This window comes from Adiantum capillus-veneris, chromosome 1 (genome assembly GCF_014529385.1).
Source record: "Adiantum capillus-veneris isolate H3 chromosome 1, ASM1452938v2, whole genome shotgun sequence".
Lineage (NCBI taxonomy): Eukaryota > Viridiplantae > Streptophyta > Polypodiopsida > Polypodiales > Pteridaceae > Adiantum > Adiantum capillus-veneris.
The window spans coordinates 169,495,250-169,516,839 of NC_140931.1; the positions used below are offsets into that span (position 1 = coordinate 169,495,250).

The 21,590-nt window shown below is 44.4% G+C and overlaps 1 protein-coding gene across 2 annotated transcripts in view; it reads left to right on the forward strand.

Moving 5' to 3' along the window:
- The window catches only part of LOC147466001 (acyl-CoA synthetase family protein), a 40,228-nt gene extending 19,716 nt beyond the window's left edge, over positions 1-20,512 (forward strand). The window contains exons 4-6 of one of the 2 annotated variants that reach the window (XM_086523227.1): positions 17,709-17,912; positions 17,998-18,330; positions 18,762-20,512. In XM_086523227.1, coding sequence (XP_086379353.1) covers positions 17,709-17,912; positions 17,998-18,330; positions 18,762-20,013 — 1,789 coding nt within the window. In that variant the 3' untranslated portion in view covers positions 20,014-20,512. The remainder of the gene's footprint in view (positions 1-17,708; positions 17,913-17,997; positions 18,331-18,761) is intronic. The other variant, XM_086523235.1, reaches the window with a different exon arrangement.
- The last annotated feature ends 1,078 nt before the right edge of the window (positions 20,513-21,590 follow it).

Below are 21,590 nucleotides of genomic sequence, written 5' to 3' on the forward strand. Positions count from 1 at the left end.
ATTAAAGTCTTATATCTTAGATCAGAAGACTCAATGGGAAAAGTACTTACCTTTGGTGGAATTTGCCGACAAAAACACGATACACTCTTCGAGAGGGAAGGCGCCATTTGAGATTGTTGAAGGTGCTGTAAAGGTTCCACCCTTTCTAAGTAAGAAAGATAAGATTTTTGAAGCGGATGAATATATACGAGATTTGGATACGGCTTTTGCCAAGGTTCGCGAGACTTTGCAGAAGTCTCAAGAACGACAGAAAAAGGCAGCGGATCGCCATCGTCGCGACTTGAAATTGAAGGCGGATGATTGGGTGCTCTTTCGTTTTGAGAAGGCACGTCTACGAAAGAAAAAGGGAAAGGAGAGGCTTTTTCCAAAGCTTATACTATGGACCTTTCCAAATCACTGAAAAGATAAATGATGTATCCTTCCAATTGAAATTGCCAGATACTTGGAGGATTCACAATGCATTCCATGTGAGTCTCTTGAAACCTTTTAAGGGTGATGTGTCTGATGATGGGGAGCTTGATGAGCAACCCGAGGTGGAAGAAAACGAGGAGATCCTTGTTTCTGAATAGATTTTGGCACATAAGACTAAAGGTAAAGTCCGAAGGCGGTTCTTGGTTAAGTTCAAGAACTATCCTGCATTGGATGCGAAGTGGATGGAGGACCTATCAGATACTTCTCAGATTGTGAAACTTTACCTCGATGCTTTTGGTTTAGCATAGTCTACTCCAAACGGAACCCAGAATTCAGCTTGGCCGGAGATTTGGTGCAGTGGGATGCACAAGAGGGAAGTCACTCCGTTCCTTTGTCAACAGATGCCTTGATTTAGATACTAGAGTCACGAATGTCTTTTGAGCTTCAGGGATACTGAAAGCTGACAGTATTTTGCTGTATGACTTTAATGAAATGGAATTCCTGAATATGATACTGATTTGTTCTTGACTTCTTTTTAAGTGCAGGAACTGATAGACGAAATGACTGCATCATTTTGGTCTGATTGATCGCGAATAGACATGGTTGCAATAGGGGTTAGTCAATCGGACATCGATGAGGTTTCGATTGGACCTAGATGCGATTGCTAGTTACATTGCCGATAAATCATAGTCTAAGATCCGAATGAATGTTGAATATCCTGTGATGTCTAGTGATGTCCTGTGATGTGACTGTCGATTTTGGTACATGTGCTAGATGTGTGTTCCTAGTACGTAGGTACTAACAGTCAGTGTCTGCTAAGACGGTTTATGGCTTCTGTCGGTTTTGCAGGCGTAATCGCGGTCGATTACAATGCTTTCTAGAGGGGGGTATGTCACAAAGTGATGACGTGGCTACCGACAGCAGAAACCCTAATTTCTGCCAGAAACCCTAATTTCCTGCAAACCCTAATTTCTGCCAGAAACCCTAATTTCTGGAAACCCTAACCCTAACTGCTGGCTGAAACCCTAAAGTGGCTGGAAACCCTAATCAAGCGGGAAATTGCCACGTGACAGCAGTGTACGGAACTTCCGGAATTTGCGGGATTGGGAAAAAAAAAGCAAGAGCGACGCAATTGCTTTTCTCTATGCTTGGCAAGAGAGAGAGAGAGAGAGAGAGAGAGAGAGAGATCAATTGCTTTATTTTTGGCTCTCTCTCTTGAGAGAGAGAGAGATTGCTTTTGAACTGGAAGCTTTTTGGGGCTCTGCTTTTGGGCATCCCTTGTGATCTTTATATACGCGGTGAGGGCCTCACTTCTTTGAGCATCTGGACGCAGAGTCTGAGAGTGAAACCCTAACCGCTCTTTGTACTCTGACATTGATTTTAATACATAAAGAAATACCGAAAGGGACGCCAGTTTTTGGGGCCAATATCTCTAGGCACGGAACTCCGCCGGGCCAGTGCCAATCTATTGTGATCTGTGAATTGTTTTGAAGTGGTTATTTTGGTGCTGTCGCGATTGATTCTTGACTTGGACTGTCCAAGTCTTTTACAACAAGGACCGGTCTGAGTGGACTCTGGACTCAGTGATGGACTTGCTTCAGGCTCAGGCTCTTGAGTTCTCTCATCACACGGGAGACTTGGGGGTGACAGATTTGGTACAGACTTTGTGGCCGTTCGCCAAGTTCTCGATGACACCTCTGGACGCAGCAGGATGTAGACACATTGTGGTACACTTTTTTGCTGACATGTAGAGTCCACCATGCTATGCATTTGTACATGAGGACTCCTAGATAGAGGAGGTAGCACGACGGATGGCACGCTCTTCTTGGGCTTGGGTTGGAGAGTCTCTACAGTCACGACTATCTCGGGGTCGCTCGGATGCGGATTACTCGCCATCCATGCTGACCTCCAAGATAGCGAGGTTGGCTGTTGTTGCAGCATCGATTTTCTCTCACCGACTCCATGAGGATTGTCTTGGCTACTTCTAAGTTTAAGCACCATTCTTGAATCTCATGCATTCAATGTTCTATGCCACCTCTTGCATGCCGGCAACTACATAAATGTTATTCAGTAACAGATATGATAGAGCTTTATATTTTCCTACTTCTATTGCACATTGAAAGACCAATTGTCCAAGCTCTAAATTTTCCCAGTTTTTATCAGCTTGTACAAGAGCCAACCATACTAGAGGATAATTAGATGACATTGTCTTGATTACTCTCATAGCTTTGTCAAAAAATGCCTTGCCCACGCAAAAAGGTCAACAATGCAAGCGTAGTGCTCTTTATCTGGTAAAATGCCGTATGTTCCTCGCATGCTATTAAAAATTAGTTTATCTCCATCCAATAGACGCAAGTGACAGATGTTAGGTCTCGAAGTATGCTGTAAAAATTGCTTTTCCAGAGCTACCCGCACAATTAGTTTAGTTGCTTTTGAGGACAAACGTTAGGTCTCAAAGTATGCTGTAAAAATTGCTTTTCCAGAGCTACCCGCACAATTTTGGTTGCCAGACATATTGAGACAAATGATATAAACCCAAACATTTGTGCCGTCTATAAAGGTGGCTATCGTCCCTCCTACAAACTTTCCAGATACCATCACTTTTGAGTTATACTTCCAAAGAATTGTGGTTACAGACAAATCGAACTAGTGCCTTAGTTGTCATGAGATGGGGCATCTCGTGAGGGATTTCCCTAGAGGGCGATAGGAGAGACTCACTCGTTGCAAAAGGGGACTGCCCTCACAACCATAGTAGACCCAATTGAGTTTTGCATAGGAGTAGAGCCTTGTGCGAAAACATGATAGAAATCAGAGGGTCACCGACATAGTGTTGATTAGAGATAGAGACAAAGACAGACAAATAGACAGGGACTAGTACAACTGGGTAGTGAGATAGAGGTTGGATGAGGCAAAGCAACCCCAAGACAGACCTCCCAAGTGATGGGCGCGCAGCGGTGTGTGCAAGTGATAGAGCATGCGAAGATGTGCAAGCCTTGAGGCTTAAAGCGGAGGCACTGTGTTGCAGAAGGGAAGCGCTAGCAGAACGAAGAGGGGGAGAGAGAGAGCTCACGTTTTTGGGGAAAACTCAATAAGTGAGTTTTGGGTTTTCCCACTTTTATTATAAGTGATATTTAAAAAATGTGTCCTGGAGAAAGTATAAAAATATACAAAAAGGGGTTATTTAGGCCTTTAACCCAACAACCTCCCACTTAAAGGCATAAATGACGCCTTTAAGTTAACCAACTCCCACCAGCTGTATGCAATGCTCATGTTGAGCCTTAGCAAGACTCTTGGTGAGAACATCTGCAGGGTTATCCTGTGTGTGAATCTTAGTCAAGGTGACTAGACCATCCTCCAATACTTGTCGTATGAAGTGGTATCGCACATCAATGTGCTTTGTCCGTGCATGAAACATGGCATTCTTGGCCAAATAGACAGCACTCTGGCTATCACATCCCAAGACAGGAGTACTAGTAGGCATACCAAGCTCTTTGACAAGTCTGCCTAACCATATGGCCTTTTTAGAAGCCTCAGTGGCTGAAATATATTCAGCCTCAGTAGTACTCAATGCCACAATTTTCTGCAGTCGTGAACACCAAGAGACAGCACCACCAGCAATAGCAAACACATAGCCACTAGTGGACTTCCTGGTATCCAAGTCACCTGCCATATCTGCATCACAATAGCCTTGCAACTTCAGGTCACTTTTGCCATAGCATATACACCTAGATTGTGTACCTGACAAGTATCTCAGAATGCATTTCACAGCTTCCCAATGTGCTTTGCCGGGATTGGACATGTATCTACTAACAACTCCCACCGCATGGGCAATGTCAAGACGAGTGGCAACCATAGCATACATAAGAGAACCACAAGCTGATGCATAAGGGATTCCCTTCATAGCATTCATTGCCACATCATCCTTTGGGCAATTGGCTTTGCTAAGTTTTGTGTGTGGAGGTAAAGGTACTCCAAGTGACTTAGCTTCAGCCATGTTAAACCTGTCAAGTACTTTAGCAATGTACTTTTCTTGAGATAAGAAGAGCAATTTCAGCTTTCTATCTCTCTTGATTCTCATGCCCAAGATGTGCTCAGCATCACCTAAATCCTTCATTGCAAAAGCTGAATTCAGCTGACGTTTAAGAGCATCAATGGTAGACTTATGCTTCCCAGCAATCAACATATCATCTACATATAGCACAAGGATTATAGGACTTCCATCATTATCCTTCTTTGTATACAAACAATGGTCTGAATGGCTGCGTTTAAAACCTTGAGACAGCATAAAAGTATCAAACTTTTTGTACCACTGACGTGATGACTACCTCAAACCATACAGTGCCCTTCTTAGTTTGCATACAAGTTCCTTTTTATCAAGAACTACAAAACCCTCAGGTTGCTTCATGTACATATCTTCATCAATGTCACCATGAAGAAAAGCTGTTTTTACATCCATTTGATTCAATTCTAAGTCAAGCACTGCAGCGAGAGCAAAAAGGACACACAATGTCGTAAGCTTTACAACAGGAGAAAAGATCTCTTGAAAGTCAATCCCCTCTTTCTGTGCATACCCTTTGGCAACTAACCTTGCTTTATACTTGGGCTTTCCATCAACACATTTGACCTTGTAAACCCATTTGTTAGGAAGAGCCTTTCTTCCTTTAGGCAATGGCACAAGATCCCAAGTATTGTTTGCATGCAAGGATTTCATTTCCTCTTGCATTGCAAGCTCCCACTTACTGCTTGACTCACATGTCTTTGCCTCTTTATACGTAAGAGACTCTCCCTCATCTGTCAACATAACATGATGCAAAGAGGGGTCAAAGCGCTGTATCAACCTTCTGACACGAGTAGACCTGCGTACTCAATGATCTACATTCTCAGGCACAGGTTCTACATTAGGAGGCAACTCATTTTCAGCATGCTCATGCTGCTGAAAATCATTTTCAACCATGACAGGTGGCTGTCCATCCTCATTTGGAGCATCTAAATCATGTCCTACCTCTTCTGGCTCAAGGTTAACCGGCTGATTATCAATTTCAGCTTGCGGTAATGCATCCTGAGGCTCTTTTTCAACATCAATAGGTGGCAAGAGAGGCTGAAATTTGACCGATTTCTTGTCAATTTCATAAGATGTAGCATTTTTCAGCAATTTAGCCTCATTGAACACTACATCTCGGCTGTGTACAACCCTCTTAAACTGAGGCAACCATATCCTGTAGCCCATATTCACCCTCTTCCCCATAACCTAGGAAGAGTCCTTGGATGGACTTGGCATCTAGCTTTGTCCTCAAGTCATTACGAACATGGACAAAAGCCTCGCAGCCAAACACTCTCAAATGATCATAAGAGGCAGGTTTGCCAGACCAAACCTCCTCTGGAATGTCATTTTCTAGCGTACTGTTAGGAGAGCGATTGCATACATGAACTGTAGTTTTCAAAGCCTCTCCCCAAAATCCACGAGGGAGATTAGCCGTGGACAACATGCAACGCACTCTCTCACATAAAGTACGGTTATACCTCTCAGCCACACCATTAGAAGATGGATTATAAGGAGTTGTCAACTCCCTTTTAATCCCATATTCTTCGCAATAACGCTGAAATTCAGCAGACTTGTACTCCCCCCCATTGTCAGATCTCAGACATTTAAGCTTACTACCCTTTTGCGTGGTCACAAAAGCATGAAACCTCTTAAATGCATTAAATGTCTCACTCTTATTCTTGAACAAATATGCCCAGCCTTTCCTAGTGCAATCATCAATGAATGTAACAAAGTATGATGCACCACCAAAAGACTTAACATGCATTGAACATACATCGGAGTGAATTAAATCAAGAGCATTAGCTTTGCGCGAGACACCAGAATAATAAGAAGACTTCTTTTGTTTACCATACAAACAGTCATTACAAAAATCTAACTTGGTGCCCTTTACATCAACACTCTTCAAAGAGGAGAGCACTTCAAGTCCCTTCTGGCTCATATGGCCAAGTCTTTTGTGCAACAACTCCAAATGAGAAGCAACTTCGGCCACTGCAAGAAACTTGCCAGGCAAAGCTTTGCCATGTAAATAGTACAATTTACCACTCTTGCATCCCTTGACAATGAGCATTGATCCCTTAAGCAACTTCCATGAATCCCCAGCAAAAATGGTTGTATAACCCTGTGCATCCATCTGGCCAACAGACAATAGACTCTTCTTGATGCCTGGTACATACCTTACATCTTTAAGCATAAACTCTTGGCCATTGTTTAATGCCAAGCGCACAGTGCCCATTCCTTCAATGTCACAAGCATGGTTATCCCCAAGGTAAACCTTGCCCATACTTGCTTGCATGATAAGAAGCAAAACATTCCACAGATGGAGTCACATGAAATGAGGCACCCGAATCTACTATCCAAGACTGTGTAAGGCCATCATTTGCACTTAGCAATGCATCAATGACATCTCTACGTGAGATAAGCATGTCTTCTGCATTTGCTACAACAAAATCTGAGGGGCATGAAGCTGCAACCAAGATCTCCTCACTGTCGGATAACTCTGTGATAACCACACCAGAGGATACATTGACAGTCTCCGAATCCTTGGAGGAGGTACCTGCTGATTTTTCCCCTTTCTTATCCTCTGTCTTCTTCTTCTTCTGTGATTCCTTCTTTCTTTCCTGCTCTTTCTTGAAATACCTGCAATCTGGCTTCTTATGGCCTTTTCTGCCACACTGATAACAAGTCACATCCTTATCCTTAGACTTGCTTTTACTCCTGTTTTGAGTCTTGGTACCTGTATTTTGCTTCTGACTTCTGCCTCTCGCATTGTAAGCAGAATTGCCACCTTCCCCACCACTAGACTTGCGTCTAATTTCCTCATTTAAGATTGAGCCTCACACTCCATCATATGTGAGGTTGGGGCTATTACTCAAAGAAACCACAAGCGTTTCCCAAGAGTCTGGCAAAGTCATCAACAAAAATATGGCTTTCAACTTGTCATCAAAAGGTTGAAGCCCAGTATCCTGTAGCTGACTCATAACACTGGTGAAAGCACTTAAGTGCTCAGAAGCCGACTTGGCTTCGTCAAGCATCATGTTCACCAGTTTGCGCATCAAATGCACCTGATTCACAGGGGTGGCATTCTCATAAGTGGCCTTCAACTTATGCCAAATTGCATGTGCACTGTCCAAGCCCTTTATGTCCACTAGAATGTCATCGGTCACAGCCATTTTGATGTAGGCCTTTGCCCTCTTGTTGAGCTTGGCCCAATCCTCATCCGGCATATCCTCAGGCTTTACAGCCAAAAGGGCGTCCTCACAATCCTTGAGGAACAAAATCCCTTGCATCCTGTCCTGCCATAGGTCGAAATCTGTACCGTCAAATCGCTTGATTTCCATCAAGCTCTTGGCATCAGACGACGAGGAAGTAGAGGCCATTTGCACGGATAAAAATGCAGCAGAAAGTGTCTACACAAAATCTGAAAATTTCTAGTGATCACAATGTACAGCACGTTGCATACAATGTGTTGAAAATTTCAGCAATTAACAAGTATCCCCAATGCGTACTTGCATAAACCCACAAAAGGCGTACATAAACCTCAATTTGTGTACATAAAAACAGTCCAATTTTGAATTTTCTGCAAATTTACTCTTTTGGCGCATCAATTTGCATCAAATGGACCTATTTTGAGTGGGAAAAGCAAGGGGCATTCACGGGAATCGATTTAGAACACCTGCGTTTTGCTGTTTTGACCTGTAATTTTTTGGTTTTCACATGTTTTAACCTAATTTCAGCCTGTTTTAAGCTGTTTTGGAAACCCTAATCACCCTAGGTGACACCGGAAGCAAGGGGCTTCGCGATGAAAGCGGAAATTTGACGCGAGAGAAGCCTTTCGCCTGCTGTCCAGCCACCTGCGCAAAGCTTCTGAAACCCTAATCTGGCTCTGATACCAGTTGATGAGCGCGCGGCGGTGTGTGCAAGTGATAGAGCACGCGAAGATGTGTAGGCCTTGAGGTTTGAAGCGGAGGCACTGTGCTGCAGAAGGGAAGCGCTAGCAGAACGAAGAGGGAGAGAGAGAGAGAGCTCACGTTTTTGGGGAAAACTCAATAAGTGAGTTTTGGGTTTTCCCACTTTTATTATAAGTGACCTTTAAAAAATGTGTCTAGGTTCAATATGAACCTGGACAAAGTATAAAAATGTACAAAAAGGGGTTATTTAAGCCTTTAACCCAACAACAAGGAGAGGTTACTAGATCACGATCAAGAGGATGTCTCAGAGTAGCTGGCAGGCAGATAGAGCATGAGGACCAATAGTCAGAGGTGGTTCAGGATCAGCTTGAGGTGCCTAAGGATAGGCCAGCTCAACAAGCTTTGGACTCCTTGGAGATCGAGTTATAGGTGCCTCTTACAGAAGGCACTATTGAGGGTGGTGAGCATGAGAGTGGGTCCCCCTAGTTCGCAGAGGAGTTTGACTATTCAGCAGGGTTTGCATCACCGGCAGATGTGCTTGTATCTAAGATTTTACTTGCCCAATTCTTCGTGTTTGGTCTATGGAGATTTTCAGATGTCCTTTTGAGTGGGCCACTATGTGTTGACATGTTTTCCTGCAGTTGTCAGGAGGGCATTAAGATTTTCCTTGGTCTTAGAGAGATCACCCATGATAAGATTCAGAGTGCGGGATTTAGAGGGTTTCTTTTAGACGAGGGAGACTGTCAATGATACCATACACGAGTAGGCGATGGTTGAAGCTAGCTACTTCATGGATCCTAGACAGTTTGCAGATTTGTTTGAGAGCCAGTTTAGTGAGGTCTTGGGGAAGCTAGTTTGGTCAGATAGATGTGTATCTTGGTATGTTCCCTTGGTGTTTTGTGGTGGACGACGATTGGGTCCCTTCTGCTTCTCTTACAATATGACTCTGTGTGGCTTCATCCTGGCTGCAGCCTACAGGCTGATTGGTCAGATAGATTTTCATCTTAGTATGGTCCCTTGGCGTTTTGTGGTGGACAACGATTGGGTCCCTTCTGCTTCTCTTACAATATGACTCTGTGTGGCTTCATCCTGCCCGCAGCCTACATGCTGACAGCCCGCGATGCATTAAGCTTGTTGCAGCATGCCTCGCCCCCATCTGTACAGCCCTCGTCAATCACGTTCAGTCCCGCTTTGTGACCTGCTACAGCTTCTGTGCAGCCTTGTTGTTTATGGGTCTGCATGTCTGTGACCATGGCAGCCTTGTTGCATAGGAGCTTGGCAGATTTCTTGTTGCCCTTGATGGCTCAGAGCTGAGAAGACTAAGGAAGACCTTTTGGCTGGCTGTTAGTGATACCCCTTCCATATCTTTCATTTCCGCATGTCAACTGATACCAAAGTCACAGTTTTGAAGTTCTGGAGAGGATTGCCGTCAAGGATTTTGTCACAAAGTGATGACGTGGCGGACAACAGAAACCCTAATTTCTGCCAGAAACCCTAATTTCTGCCAGAAACCCTAATTTCCGAAAATCGCGGAGGTGGATTATTGATTTTTTTTTTTGTGGAAAATGATGAGCGACGCAAATTTCGCTTTTTCTCTACTTAAATGAGAAAGAGAGAGAGAATGCTTTTGCTTTCATGTTTTGACTCTCTGTGAGAGAGAGAGAGAGCAATTGTTTTTTATTTGAAGCTTTTGGGGCTCTGCTTTTGGGCATCCCTTGTAACCTTTAAATTAGTGGTGAGGGCCTCACTTCTCAGAGCATCTGGACGCAGAGTCTGAGAGTGAAACCCTAACCGCTCTCTTGTACTTTGATGATTGATTAATACAAAAAGAAATACCGAAAGGGGCGCCAGTCTTTGGGGCCAATATCTCTAGGCACGGAACTTCGCCGGGCCAGTGCAAATCTATTGTGATCTGTGAATTGTTTTGAAGTGGTTATTTGGTGCTGTCGCGGTTGATTCTTGACTTGGAGTGTCCAAGTCTGTTACAGTGGTATCAGAGCACGGCCGATTTCTCTTCTACGGGAAATCCGATCCCCGAATTTTTTTCCGCGGCACCTATGGCTTCAGGCAATGATCAATCGACTCCCTCTGCATCTGGAGATGCGGGCTGGGATCACAACGAAGATTCAGACAGAGAGTATGGCCCGCCTCGGCCTACTCAGGCGGAGCAAAGAGAGATGGAGCGTTGTCAATTGATTGGTGATGCAACAAAGATGATGCTCAATTTTGCCAAGGACCCGAAGATGGCAAAATATATGAACCAGACCTCTTTGGAAGAGGTGCAGAGGGAGTGGTAGAGAACCACAACACCACTCCCGAAACCCGCTCTCAAGAAACCTTCTGCCTCCAAGAAATATAAGGAGAAGGAACTGGAGAACGTGGTTGATGCACGGATTGCTCAGCTTTTCGACGTGCAAAAGAAAGGCAAAAAGCACGGCAAAAAGCAGAACAAAGGTACTGACTTCCCGGGATATTTGGGTCGTAAGTCGACATTCGACAAAGCAAAGAAACTGAAGAAGCGCGTCAAGTTTGAAGGCCTACCCAGTTCTTCTTCTTCTTCTGACAGTTCTTCTAGCTCTTCAGACTCAAGCGAAGAAGACAGGAAAAGCAAAAAGCGAAGCAAGAAACAACGCTTCGGAAAGGGCAAGAAAAAGGCAAGGAAATCTAGGTCTCGCCCAGTGAGTGACACTTCTACAGAGGACTCGTCTACGGACAGTTCAGACTCTGACAACGGAAACTTTTATGCAAACAAGAGGAATTTTTACAAAGCCAACCAGTATGACTTTCTCGAAGATAAAAGCAAGAAAGTCCGAGAGTTTAAGGAAGGTGGCCAAGCACTTAAGTTTGATACTTTTTCGGGATACTCCGATGCTTCAAAGGCTTTGTCTTTTATACAGCAGTTTGACATCGCTTTCGCGGAAGGACGCTATTCAGAGCACTCCAAGATTCGGAGAGCTGCCTCTTATTTTAAGGGGAATGCTCGCACTTGGTGGTCCACGCTTCTATTAAGCAAGACTGTGCCAATTACATGGCTGAAATTCAAGAGGCTTTTTATTTCTTCTTGGTTGACTCAAGAGTTTGAGCGAGATATACGAGCTGCTTGGAACCATCTCCGGATGACCAAGAGCGATACAGTGAATTCTTATTGTGAAAGATTCTGGAGCTCTTTTCTACCCACCTCTTCATTCAAGAAGATCTCGTTAGAGAACAGATTGAGCGGTTTACCTTGGGTCTACCTATAGAGATCCGAGATCACTGCTTGGAACAGAAGTCAGCTTCTATTCAGGAGTTGATGAGTCATGCAAAGCGGGGCTTTGCCATTCACTCTGGCAGTCTGACCTACCCCACAGATGAGGCCATGACACAACGAGCCGAACAGACTTCTGGGAATGAAAGTAGAATGAAAAAGAGCAACCCAGAGAAAAAAAAGGATGCACGACCCAAGCTTACTCCTGAGGAGAGAGCTCGCTTCATTAGAGAGGGGAAGTGCTTTGGATGCGGGGAACGTGGACATATCTCCGCGAAGTGCCCTAAAAAGGCACAGAAAGAACAGAATGATAAAGACGACGACAGGTCTGAGAGTTCGAGAGCAGCTGAGGAATGTGGCAGAAAAGGCAGATAGAAAAGCAGAACTGGTACCACATGGCGTGGGACCTGCACCGAGTCTAATGAATGAAAGTACAAACTTTGCCGCTTTTGGGGCAAAGTGAAGGATCAGGAAGCTCTTTTGAAGGAGCCAAGGCCAACTTCTTTTCACTTGGAATTGGCGGCTCGATTTGGAACTACGCCCGACAGACTGACGCCACAGGCGGAGGTAGTTCGACTGGCACCCGGATGGGATGTTGCCATTACACCGAGCATTGGCAAACTTCGTTTGCAATGACAGGGGTGTTCAGGGCACGCGAGTGACGTTCTACTCGGAATCCCTTGGTACCACAAGAACTACGCCGTAGTTGACTACCGGGCCGAGAAAGCGACTTTGATAAATGAAGGGCTTAGAGATTGTACTTAAAGAACTTCAGTTTTCTTACTCATTCTTTTGGGAGAACTGAACGATGGATAAAAGTTGAATATGTTTTGACCTGAAGAAAAGAACGCCAAGATTTTTTTCTCCACGCTTATGCCGATTGCTTTTGAGAGGGCCTGAAGATCATACCATTGATCTGATATCTGGAAGCACGCCACTGAATCGGCCACCTTATCGTGTGAGCCGAGTACAGAATGAAAAGATTATGAACTCAGTGAAAGACCTCTTGGAAAAGGGTCTTGTCCAGCCTAGTACTTCACCGTATTGCTCTCCAGTGTTGTTGGTTTTGAAGAAAGACGGATCTTGGAGAATGTGCATCGATTATAGCACTCTCAACGAAATCACCATCAAGAACAGATTTCCGACTCCTAGGATCGATGATATACTCGACAGGTTACAGGGATCCTCGTGCTTTAGCAGGATTGACTTGAAGAGTGGATATCATCAGATCAGGATAGCGCCAGGAGATGTCTACAAGACAGCTTTTCGGACGACTTTTGGGTTATTTGAGTTTTTGGTGATGCCTTTTGGCTTAACCAATGCTCCTGCGACATTTAACCGGATGATGGATAGGATTTTTCGAGAGTACAGGCTATTTGTTGGCACTTTCTTTGACGATATCATTGTTTTCTCCAAGAATGAGGCAGAACACAGAGATCATCTGCTTCAAGTCTTTCAGGCATTACGAGATCACACATTAGTGATTAATGCTACGAAAAGTGAATTTTTCCTACCAGAGATACATTTTTTGGGACACATTGTGTCAACAGCAAGAGTGCAAATGAACCCGACCAAGATAGAGACTATCCGTGATTGGCCCGATTTGAGGAATGTCCATGAAGTTAGAAGCTTCTTGGGACTGTGTTCGTACTACAGACGGTTCATACGAAAGTTTGCAGAGGGTTCTTTCCCTTTGCATACCTTGACACAGAAAGGAGTACCTTTTTCGTGGGGACCCACAGAGGTGACTGCCTTTCAGACATTGAAAGAGAAATTCACTACAGGACCAGATTTGACTTTGCCGGACTTGCAGAAGTCATTTGAAGTATTTTGTGATGCTTGTGGTTGTAGTCTGGGTACGGTCTTGATGCAAGAAGGCCATGTCATAGCTTACGAGAGCCGTTTGTTCTCTAGGCCGGAGATGACAGCACAGATCTATGGGAAAGAGCTTTTGGCAGTTATCCACGCTCTTACTCAGTGGCGGCATTACCTACTCGGAGCAGATTTTACTGTCTTTACAGACCATCAGAGTTTGCGCTACTTCTTGTCACAGAAGCAACTTTCGGAAAAGCAGATGCGGTGGGTGAACATCTTGTCACAGTTCCACTTCCAGATTGTCCATGTGCAGGGACAGAAGAATGTGGTGGCAGATGCTTTGTCTTGAAAACCGTTGGTTTTGGCTATTTCCACGATACATCATAGGAGCTTCGAGCATATGGTCGATCAATATGCCACAGATATAGATTTTGCAGATATTTTCACACGTATACGGGATGGGGAGACAGTAGCTGGATACTTCCTCCGGGAAGGCTACTTGATGAAAAAGACTATGTTGTGCGTTACACAACCGTTGAGGGAAAAGGTTATGAGTGATTGCCACTGTCCACCTTTTACGGGTCACCGCGGCATTGCTACCACCATGAAAGGGGTAGAGAGAGATTTCTTTTGGCAGAGACTGAAGAAGGATGTGGAAGAGTTTGTGCGTAGTTGCTTGGTATGCCAGAAGGTCAAGTTTGACAGGCATAAGGCACAGGGATTGTTACAGCCTTTACCCATACCCACCCGCCCTTGGGAAAATATTGAAATGGATTTCATTTTTTTTGATCTCCCGAGAATACAGAATGATCACGATGATTTTCCGATTACATGGCACGTCTGAGACGATTCTCTCCGACATAGACCCCAGATTTATGAGTTGGTTTTGGAAGGCAATTTGGGAGAACATTGGCACGTAGTTGCAGTTCTCGTCATCGTTCCACTTGCAGACTGACGGGCAATTTGAGATTGCCAATTCAGTGATTTTAGATTTATTGAAGTCTTGTATCTCGCATTAGAAGACTCAATGGGAAAAGAACTTACCTTTGGTGGAATTTGCCTACAATAACACGATACACTCTTCGACGGGGAAGACGCCATGAGAGATTGTTGAAACTGTTGCGAAGGTTCCATCCTTCCTGAGCACGAAAGATTAGAAATTTGAAGCGGATGAATATTCGCGAGATTTGGATACGGCTTTTGCCAAGGTTCGCGAGACTTTACAGAAGTCTCAAGAACGACAGAAAAAGGTAGCGGATCGCCATCTCTCGCCACTGGAAACTGAAGGAGGATGATTGGGTGCTCTTACTTTTGAGAAGGCACGCTTAAGAAAGAAAAAGGGAAAGGAGAGGCTTTTTCCAAAGCTTAGTATGTGATACTACGGACCTTTCCAGATTACTGACAAGATAAATGATGTCTCCTTCCGATTGGAACTGCCAGATACTTGGAGGATTCATAATGCATTGCATGTGAGTCTCTTGAACCCTGTTAAGGGTGATGTGCCTGATGATGGGGAGCTTGATAAGCAACCCGAAGTGGAAGAAAACGAGGAGATCCTTGTTCCTGAACAGATTTTGGCACATCATGATACGAAGAAAGGTAAAGTCCGAAGGCGGTTCTTGGTTAAGTTCAAGAACTTTCCTGCATTTGATGCGAAGTGGATGGAGGAGGAGGACCTAGCAGATACTCCTCGGATTGTGAAACTTTACCTCGATGTTTTGGTTTAGCATAGTCTACTCCAAACGGAACCCAGAATTCAGCTTGGCCGGAGATCTGGTGCAGTGGGATGCCCAAGAGGGGAGTCACTCCGCTCCCTTGTCAACAGATGCCTCGATTTTGATACTAAAGTCACTGATGTCTCTTTGAGCTTCAGGGATACTGAGAGCTTACAGTATTCTGCTGGATAACTTTATGAAATGGAATTCCTGATTATGATACTGATTTGTTCTTGACTTCTTGTGAGTGCAGGAACTGATAGCCGAAATGACTGCAGTATTTTGGTTTGATTGATCTCGAATAGACATGGTTGCAATAGGGGTTAGTCAATCGGACATCGATGAGGTCCCGATTGGACCTAGATGTGATTGCTAGCTACATTGCCGATAAATCATGGTCTAAGATCCGAATGAATGTTGAATGTCCTGTGATGTCGTGTGATGTGATTGTCGATTTTGTACATGTGCTAGATGTGTGTTCCTAGTACGTAAGGTACTAACAGTCAGTGTCTGCTAAGACGGTTTATGGCTTTTGTCGGTTTTGCAGGCGTAATCGCGGTCGATTACAATGCTTTCAAGAGGGGGGTATGTCACAAAGTGATGACGTGGCGGACAGAAGAAACCCTAATTTCTGCCAGAAACCCTAAAATTCCTGCAAACCCTAATTTCTGCCAGAAACCCTAATTTCCGAAAATCGCGGAGGCGGATTATTGATTTTTTTTTTTTTGTTGGAAAATGATGAGCGACGCAAATTTCGCTTTTTCTCTACTTAAATGAGAAAGAGAGAGAGAATGCTTTTGCTTTCATGTTTTGACTCTCTGTGAGAGAGAGAGAGAGCAATTGTTTTTTATTTGAAGCTTTTGGGGCTCTGCTTTTGGGCATCCCTTGTAACCTTTAAATTAGTGGTGAGGGCCTCACTTCTTAGAGCATCTGGACGCAGAGTCTGAGAGTGAAACCCTAACCGCTCTCTTGTACTTTGATGATTGATTAATACAAAAAGAAATACCGAAAGGGGCGCCAGTCCTAGGGGCCAATATCTCTAGGCACAGAACTCCGCCGGGCCAGTGCAAATCTATTGTGATCTGTGAATTGTTTTGAAGTGGTTATTTGGTGTTGTCGCGGTTGATTCTTGACTTGGAGTGTCCAAGTCTGTTACAGATTTAGCTTTCAGTTATCTGACAGGTATCTGGATTTACAAGGCCGGGCACAGCCACAAAGAAGCCCTCACTCACTAGATGTAGATGGGAAAGCCCATGGGATGATTTTCAGAAGTCTTAACACCCCTTGCAGTACTTTTTATATTAAAGAATTGTTGCAGTTACAACTGCTCAATGCGAGCCCACTCACTTCATCTGAGTGCTAATGGTACCTTGGCCTCTACTTTATAGGTACCTGGCCGAAACAACCACCTCGATTCATCTGCTATTTACGACTACACTGAAAGGCGCATTACGATAACCAGACCTCGAGATGCCCGCCGCACTCCTTCGCCGTCGATCCCCTTACTCCCCCTCTGTGTCACTTAGTCTTGTGGCGTAGCGATCGCTTACGTTAAAGTTTTCGCACAAACACGGACTGTACAGCCTGGGATGATGTGGCAGATCCATACGGATTGATGACATGGCAATCACTTACGTTGAAGTTTTTACACAGATTTTCGATCAGGGATGCTTTAGGTAGGCGGGCCTACCCAAAAAATGGGGGCGCAGTGAGGAGCTTTGGATTGGAACCCACGACCTCACGCCCCAATGGTTTTTGAAGCATGGGCTAATCGCTTCGCCCACCCGCGCACGTTTGAAAGCATAGCCATTTTACCTAATGTTGTAAACGCAAAACCTGGACTTTCCCTAGGACTAAACCGGGACGGGGCCCCTGGCTGGGTTTAGTTCTTGGCCGGGTTTAGTTTTAACAAGCGATCTACGATGCATATCGCCTCGACGGCTGGGCGTGGACTTCCCGTCCATTGATCCCCTCACCCCCCCCCCTCTTGAATGTTCCGTGTCACTTAGTCATGAGGATCACTACGTCATCAATCCATCTGGATCTGCTACATAATCATCGTAACGGATGCCCCGCAATTTCTGGTTCTCCTCCTCTGCTCGAGTCAAGTCTACTTCTGTCGGGTCATGCCACATCATCGTTTCGTATAAGGTCTCTGAGCTTCAAGAGCAAAGACCTGATTTTGCTTTTCTTAGGCAGGATTCTTGAAGGACTCAAGTTGTAGATTTGATTATTGGCGAGTTTTTTGCGGTTACTAGTCCTAGACACTAGTGCTTTGGGGTGTGCCAGCTACACTGGAAGGAATCAGGTTGCCTGAAGAGTTCCTCAAAATTTTACAACAGAGATCTCCATGAGAAAACACACAAGCTAACCAGCACCTTCTGAAGCAAGCATAAGCATTGCATAGAATTGATAGAAGTCAAGAGATGCATGGGAATTCTAATTTTCATGCTCGTTTTGTTGATTTGTGAATTGAGTGTGAGCAGAAGCATTACAGTTGAATGCAAGATCTCATTGGTAGATCTTTTGATTGGACAGAAGCTCAAAGCACTACTCTTTGCTCGGCACAGATTGCTCTTGTGGCGTCTACAATCTGGCCTTCTAGTCCAGGATTTGTCTGCACTTCTCGAGACAATTGCAGAAAGGCCGCTCATGTCATTAAAAAATGAATTTCGACGCAGGCAAGGCTGGTACAATCTTATTATTGCTATGGCCTTTGGACCTGATGTTTTTAGAGAAGGAAGACAGACATTAAATGCTTGGCTGCTAGCCTCGTAAGTTGCTGTTTCTCAATTGAGTACTGGAGATTTTTTCAAGTCAACTGTCAAGAGTTGTCTTAACTTTTGCTGATGCATGCAGGGGTGCTCCATTTGTTTGGGAGCTAAAAGTAGAGCTTGGTGCTTGTATTTGGGATATGCTGCAGCATCCATCATCATGGGGTGTTTCTGTGGACGTAGGGATTAGTCTTCCCCCCCTGTCAGCTTTTTATTGTGGGACACTGCATTCAATAGCCATGATGTTGACTCGACCTCCGAGCTGGGGTGGGTTAAGAGAGCTTGGCAATCTTCTTGAAGACAAAGCTGCTCAGGATGCAGGTCATTCGGCATTACATCAGAATGCTGAAGGTCCCTTGAGAGGTTTACGTGGAATGGAAACTGCTGACAGAGACATGGCTCATCTGGATTCCTTGTGGTAAGTCGACTTTTGTGCTTCCTTTTTCTCTGCTGATGTCATGCTTGTGTGCAGTCTGGCAAGTTGCTTCTTCCTACAAAGAAATCCTTTACGTGAGGGATTGAAAACTCCTAAGAGGAGTTTATCACTTGAAGAGTTGAAAGCGCTAGCTATAAACCTTGAAGCCAAAACGACCGGTTTCTTATATTGAGAAAATTATTGGCCAATGCTAGCTTTAGGAAAGAAAAAACCAGTTTTTGGCATATAATGACGGCAAGTCCCTTAAAACTTGGCTTTAAAGTTCATCTTGATGGCTTAATCAAGTAGTGGCATTTCCTTGGAAAGTATAGGAGGAGGATGACATTTAAGAGAATAAGTGTTACCAGTGCTGTGACAAGGTGGCAGACTGTCTGATTGTAATATGAAATCGTTCTTGTTTTCTTTGTTTGTAGGATGTTGTCGATGGACTTCCCTGCATGGATTTTGTTTGCATCTCTTTCTCTGTTTCAAAGGCCAATTGGTTCTTGTGGAGGCCATAGCAACAGTGTTGGTCCTGGAGATTCTGACAACCAGTCAGACCCCAATGGTCAGGAGTATGCCGCGTGGTTAAGCCATCAAGAAACAGCAGCACAGTATATTGCATGGCACTTCAGCCCAAATGATGAGAAGCTAAGAGGCCTTGTTGTGCAGATGCTAAGACGGGTTGTTCAAGGTTGGCTGAATATAAAGGATGAGGAGATCCTCCTTGGACCTGCAGTCAAACGCAGGAGACTAACGACGATGCATACTAAGGGCATCAATCCTGCCTGTGAGAAGCAAATGTTGGTTGAGGAGGAGGTTTCTGTGCCTGAAGACATGCACAAAGAAGCGAGGAGGAAAGTGACGAGCGATCATCCCAACCTTTTGAAAGATGTTGCAATGTCTGTTCAAAAGTGGCTTTTGAGTTTTCAGGATTCTTGTTCTCTTTTGGATGATTACTCCCAGGGAAGGACTTCTGGGATACGTGCAATTGAGAGCATGCAGCAGGCAAAAAGACGGCTAGTATTAAGTGATGTGGCTGGTGAAGTTACTACAATGCGTGACTCTCAACAGTCAGAAGCTATGTGCACATATAAAAGCTTCTCCTTTTTGGACGATCTTCCACTTGTTGCCCTTTCGTGCTCTCCTTTTTTGCACAAAAATGCAATAGTTCACCTCATTCTGCACTCTGTTATGGTGGGAAGCAGGTTTTTGTCATCAAGAAAGGATGGTTATCAAGAAGGTAGAAAGGGCCTTGCTTTCAAAGAGCCATCACACCGAACTGAGGACTTCAGGGATGCCTGTCAAGAGCCTTTTTGTTTAAATTTTTCCTGTCATGCATCTGCATCAAAAGCCTCAGGTCTAGCGAGACTTTTCAGATTTCTAGAAACTCTGGATCTTTTGGAGTTTTCATCGTTCGTGAATGGTTGTCACGGTTTACAGTGGCTTGATAGTTTCAAAGAAGCAGTGGCAAGGCAGCTCCAACTGTGTATGAGGAGCTGGTCTCAGCAGGCTGATAGCACATATTGCCTAACCGTGCTGGATGATCTTCAACAGAGGGCTTCCTCGTGGGCAGCCAGGACTGGGCTAAAGAGCAAGACATTGAAAGCCTTTGAGCAAGCTCTACAGGGTCTGGACATTTTAATTGCCTCATCAGTTGTAGATGACACATTTTTGAGTGCATAGGTTTACTTAATTTACCTTCGGCCACGACAGGAACTTAAAAAAGGTCATCTAGCTTTGACTTGCATACAAAGAGCTTTTCTTCATCATGCTCGTGTCAATTGTGAACAAATATAGGAGCTCAAGCTTCACATCAACGCTCTAAGGTTGGAATCAAATGGAGATGGACAGCATGTTTCTTTCTCGGAAGATGGTTTGCACCATCTCACTACGACAGAGATGGCAGACTGTTGATGGAGTGACTTGTCCATTATCTGGCATGCCTCAAGAACCGAGCTCAACTTCCAAGAGATCTGCTAGATTTTTGCATATCATGGTTGTACTACCCTACGTTTGAAGTCTCACATCCTCGGACACATTTACGCACACCCACGTAAGTCTATTTTATGTTGTAGAATGTTTATTCTCAGCACTTTTGTTTCTGGATACCCAGAGGACACACACATGTACATGTTATGTCTCATAGGCCGACTTCGGCATCTAGAAGGCATTAGTAAAGAGTGCTCACTCTCTCTCTCACTCTCACACACACACACACACACACACACACACACACACACACAGAGCCAACTTCAAGACTAAGCTGCAAGATGTCTAACTGACTAAGGTAATCGGATAAAAAAAGCTAGGATGGGAGGATGACAGAAGAAGCATCGCAAAAGCTAAGCGCTGGTAGAAGCAATAAAAGCGTATGTGAATGGCTTTAAGGCGTGACACCTCAACCTTGAAGACTGTATGTGTTTATTGGGGTGAGATTATTGTTGCAAAGTCCCCTTGAAGTATCAATTTTCAATTCCAGGTTCGGTGAGGAACTATTATGGCGCTTGCATCTTGAGGACATCCAACATGGGTAAAAAAATTTCTATGTTGCTTTTGGCAAATGCAAGGTGAAAGCCTCTCTAGGAATGCATTACTATGCTTGGATCTTGAAGAAGACACTTATTGCAAGTTACATCCAACGTAGGTAGTAGAAGAAGCTCTAGGTTACAATTGTCGAATGCAAAGTAAGGACCCCTCAACAAACGCGACTATGCATCCTTGCTTCTCAAAGACATGCAGCTATATGAAAGCGGAAAATAATGAGGTTAGTCACGAGTTCTTGGATAATGTGGGGCTAAGAAGCCTGTGCTAGTGCGTGCAAGAAGGGGGAAGGAGAAGGAGAAGATGAAAGGAGAGACTCAATTGGGGGAACACATTGTCAAGCCATTAGCATTGCATGATCCTTTATTGCTTTTTGTCTATAGTTAATGAAGGGTTAGTATACACAAGGGGGTTAATGGGTTAGGGTCACATGGGCATCGGCTACATGGCCTTTACCCAACAATCTCCCACTTAAAGGCCAATGTGGCCGTAAGTGGCGATGACTAAAGCTAGTATGTAGAACCGTGAAGCACGACAACTTCACCCTTGGACAAATCTGTTCACCCTACACCCATTAACTCGATGCGATATGTAAACCGTTATGTACCTAGGCTCTTCGTAAGAGCATCTATGGGGTTGTCATTAGTGTAGACCTTGAAAAGCTCCAAGTGTTTGTCCGTCAATGTATCCATGGCCTTTACCCAACAATCTCCCACTTA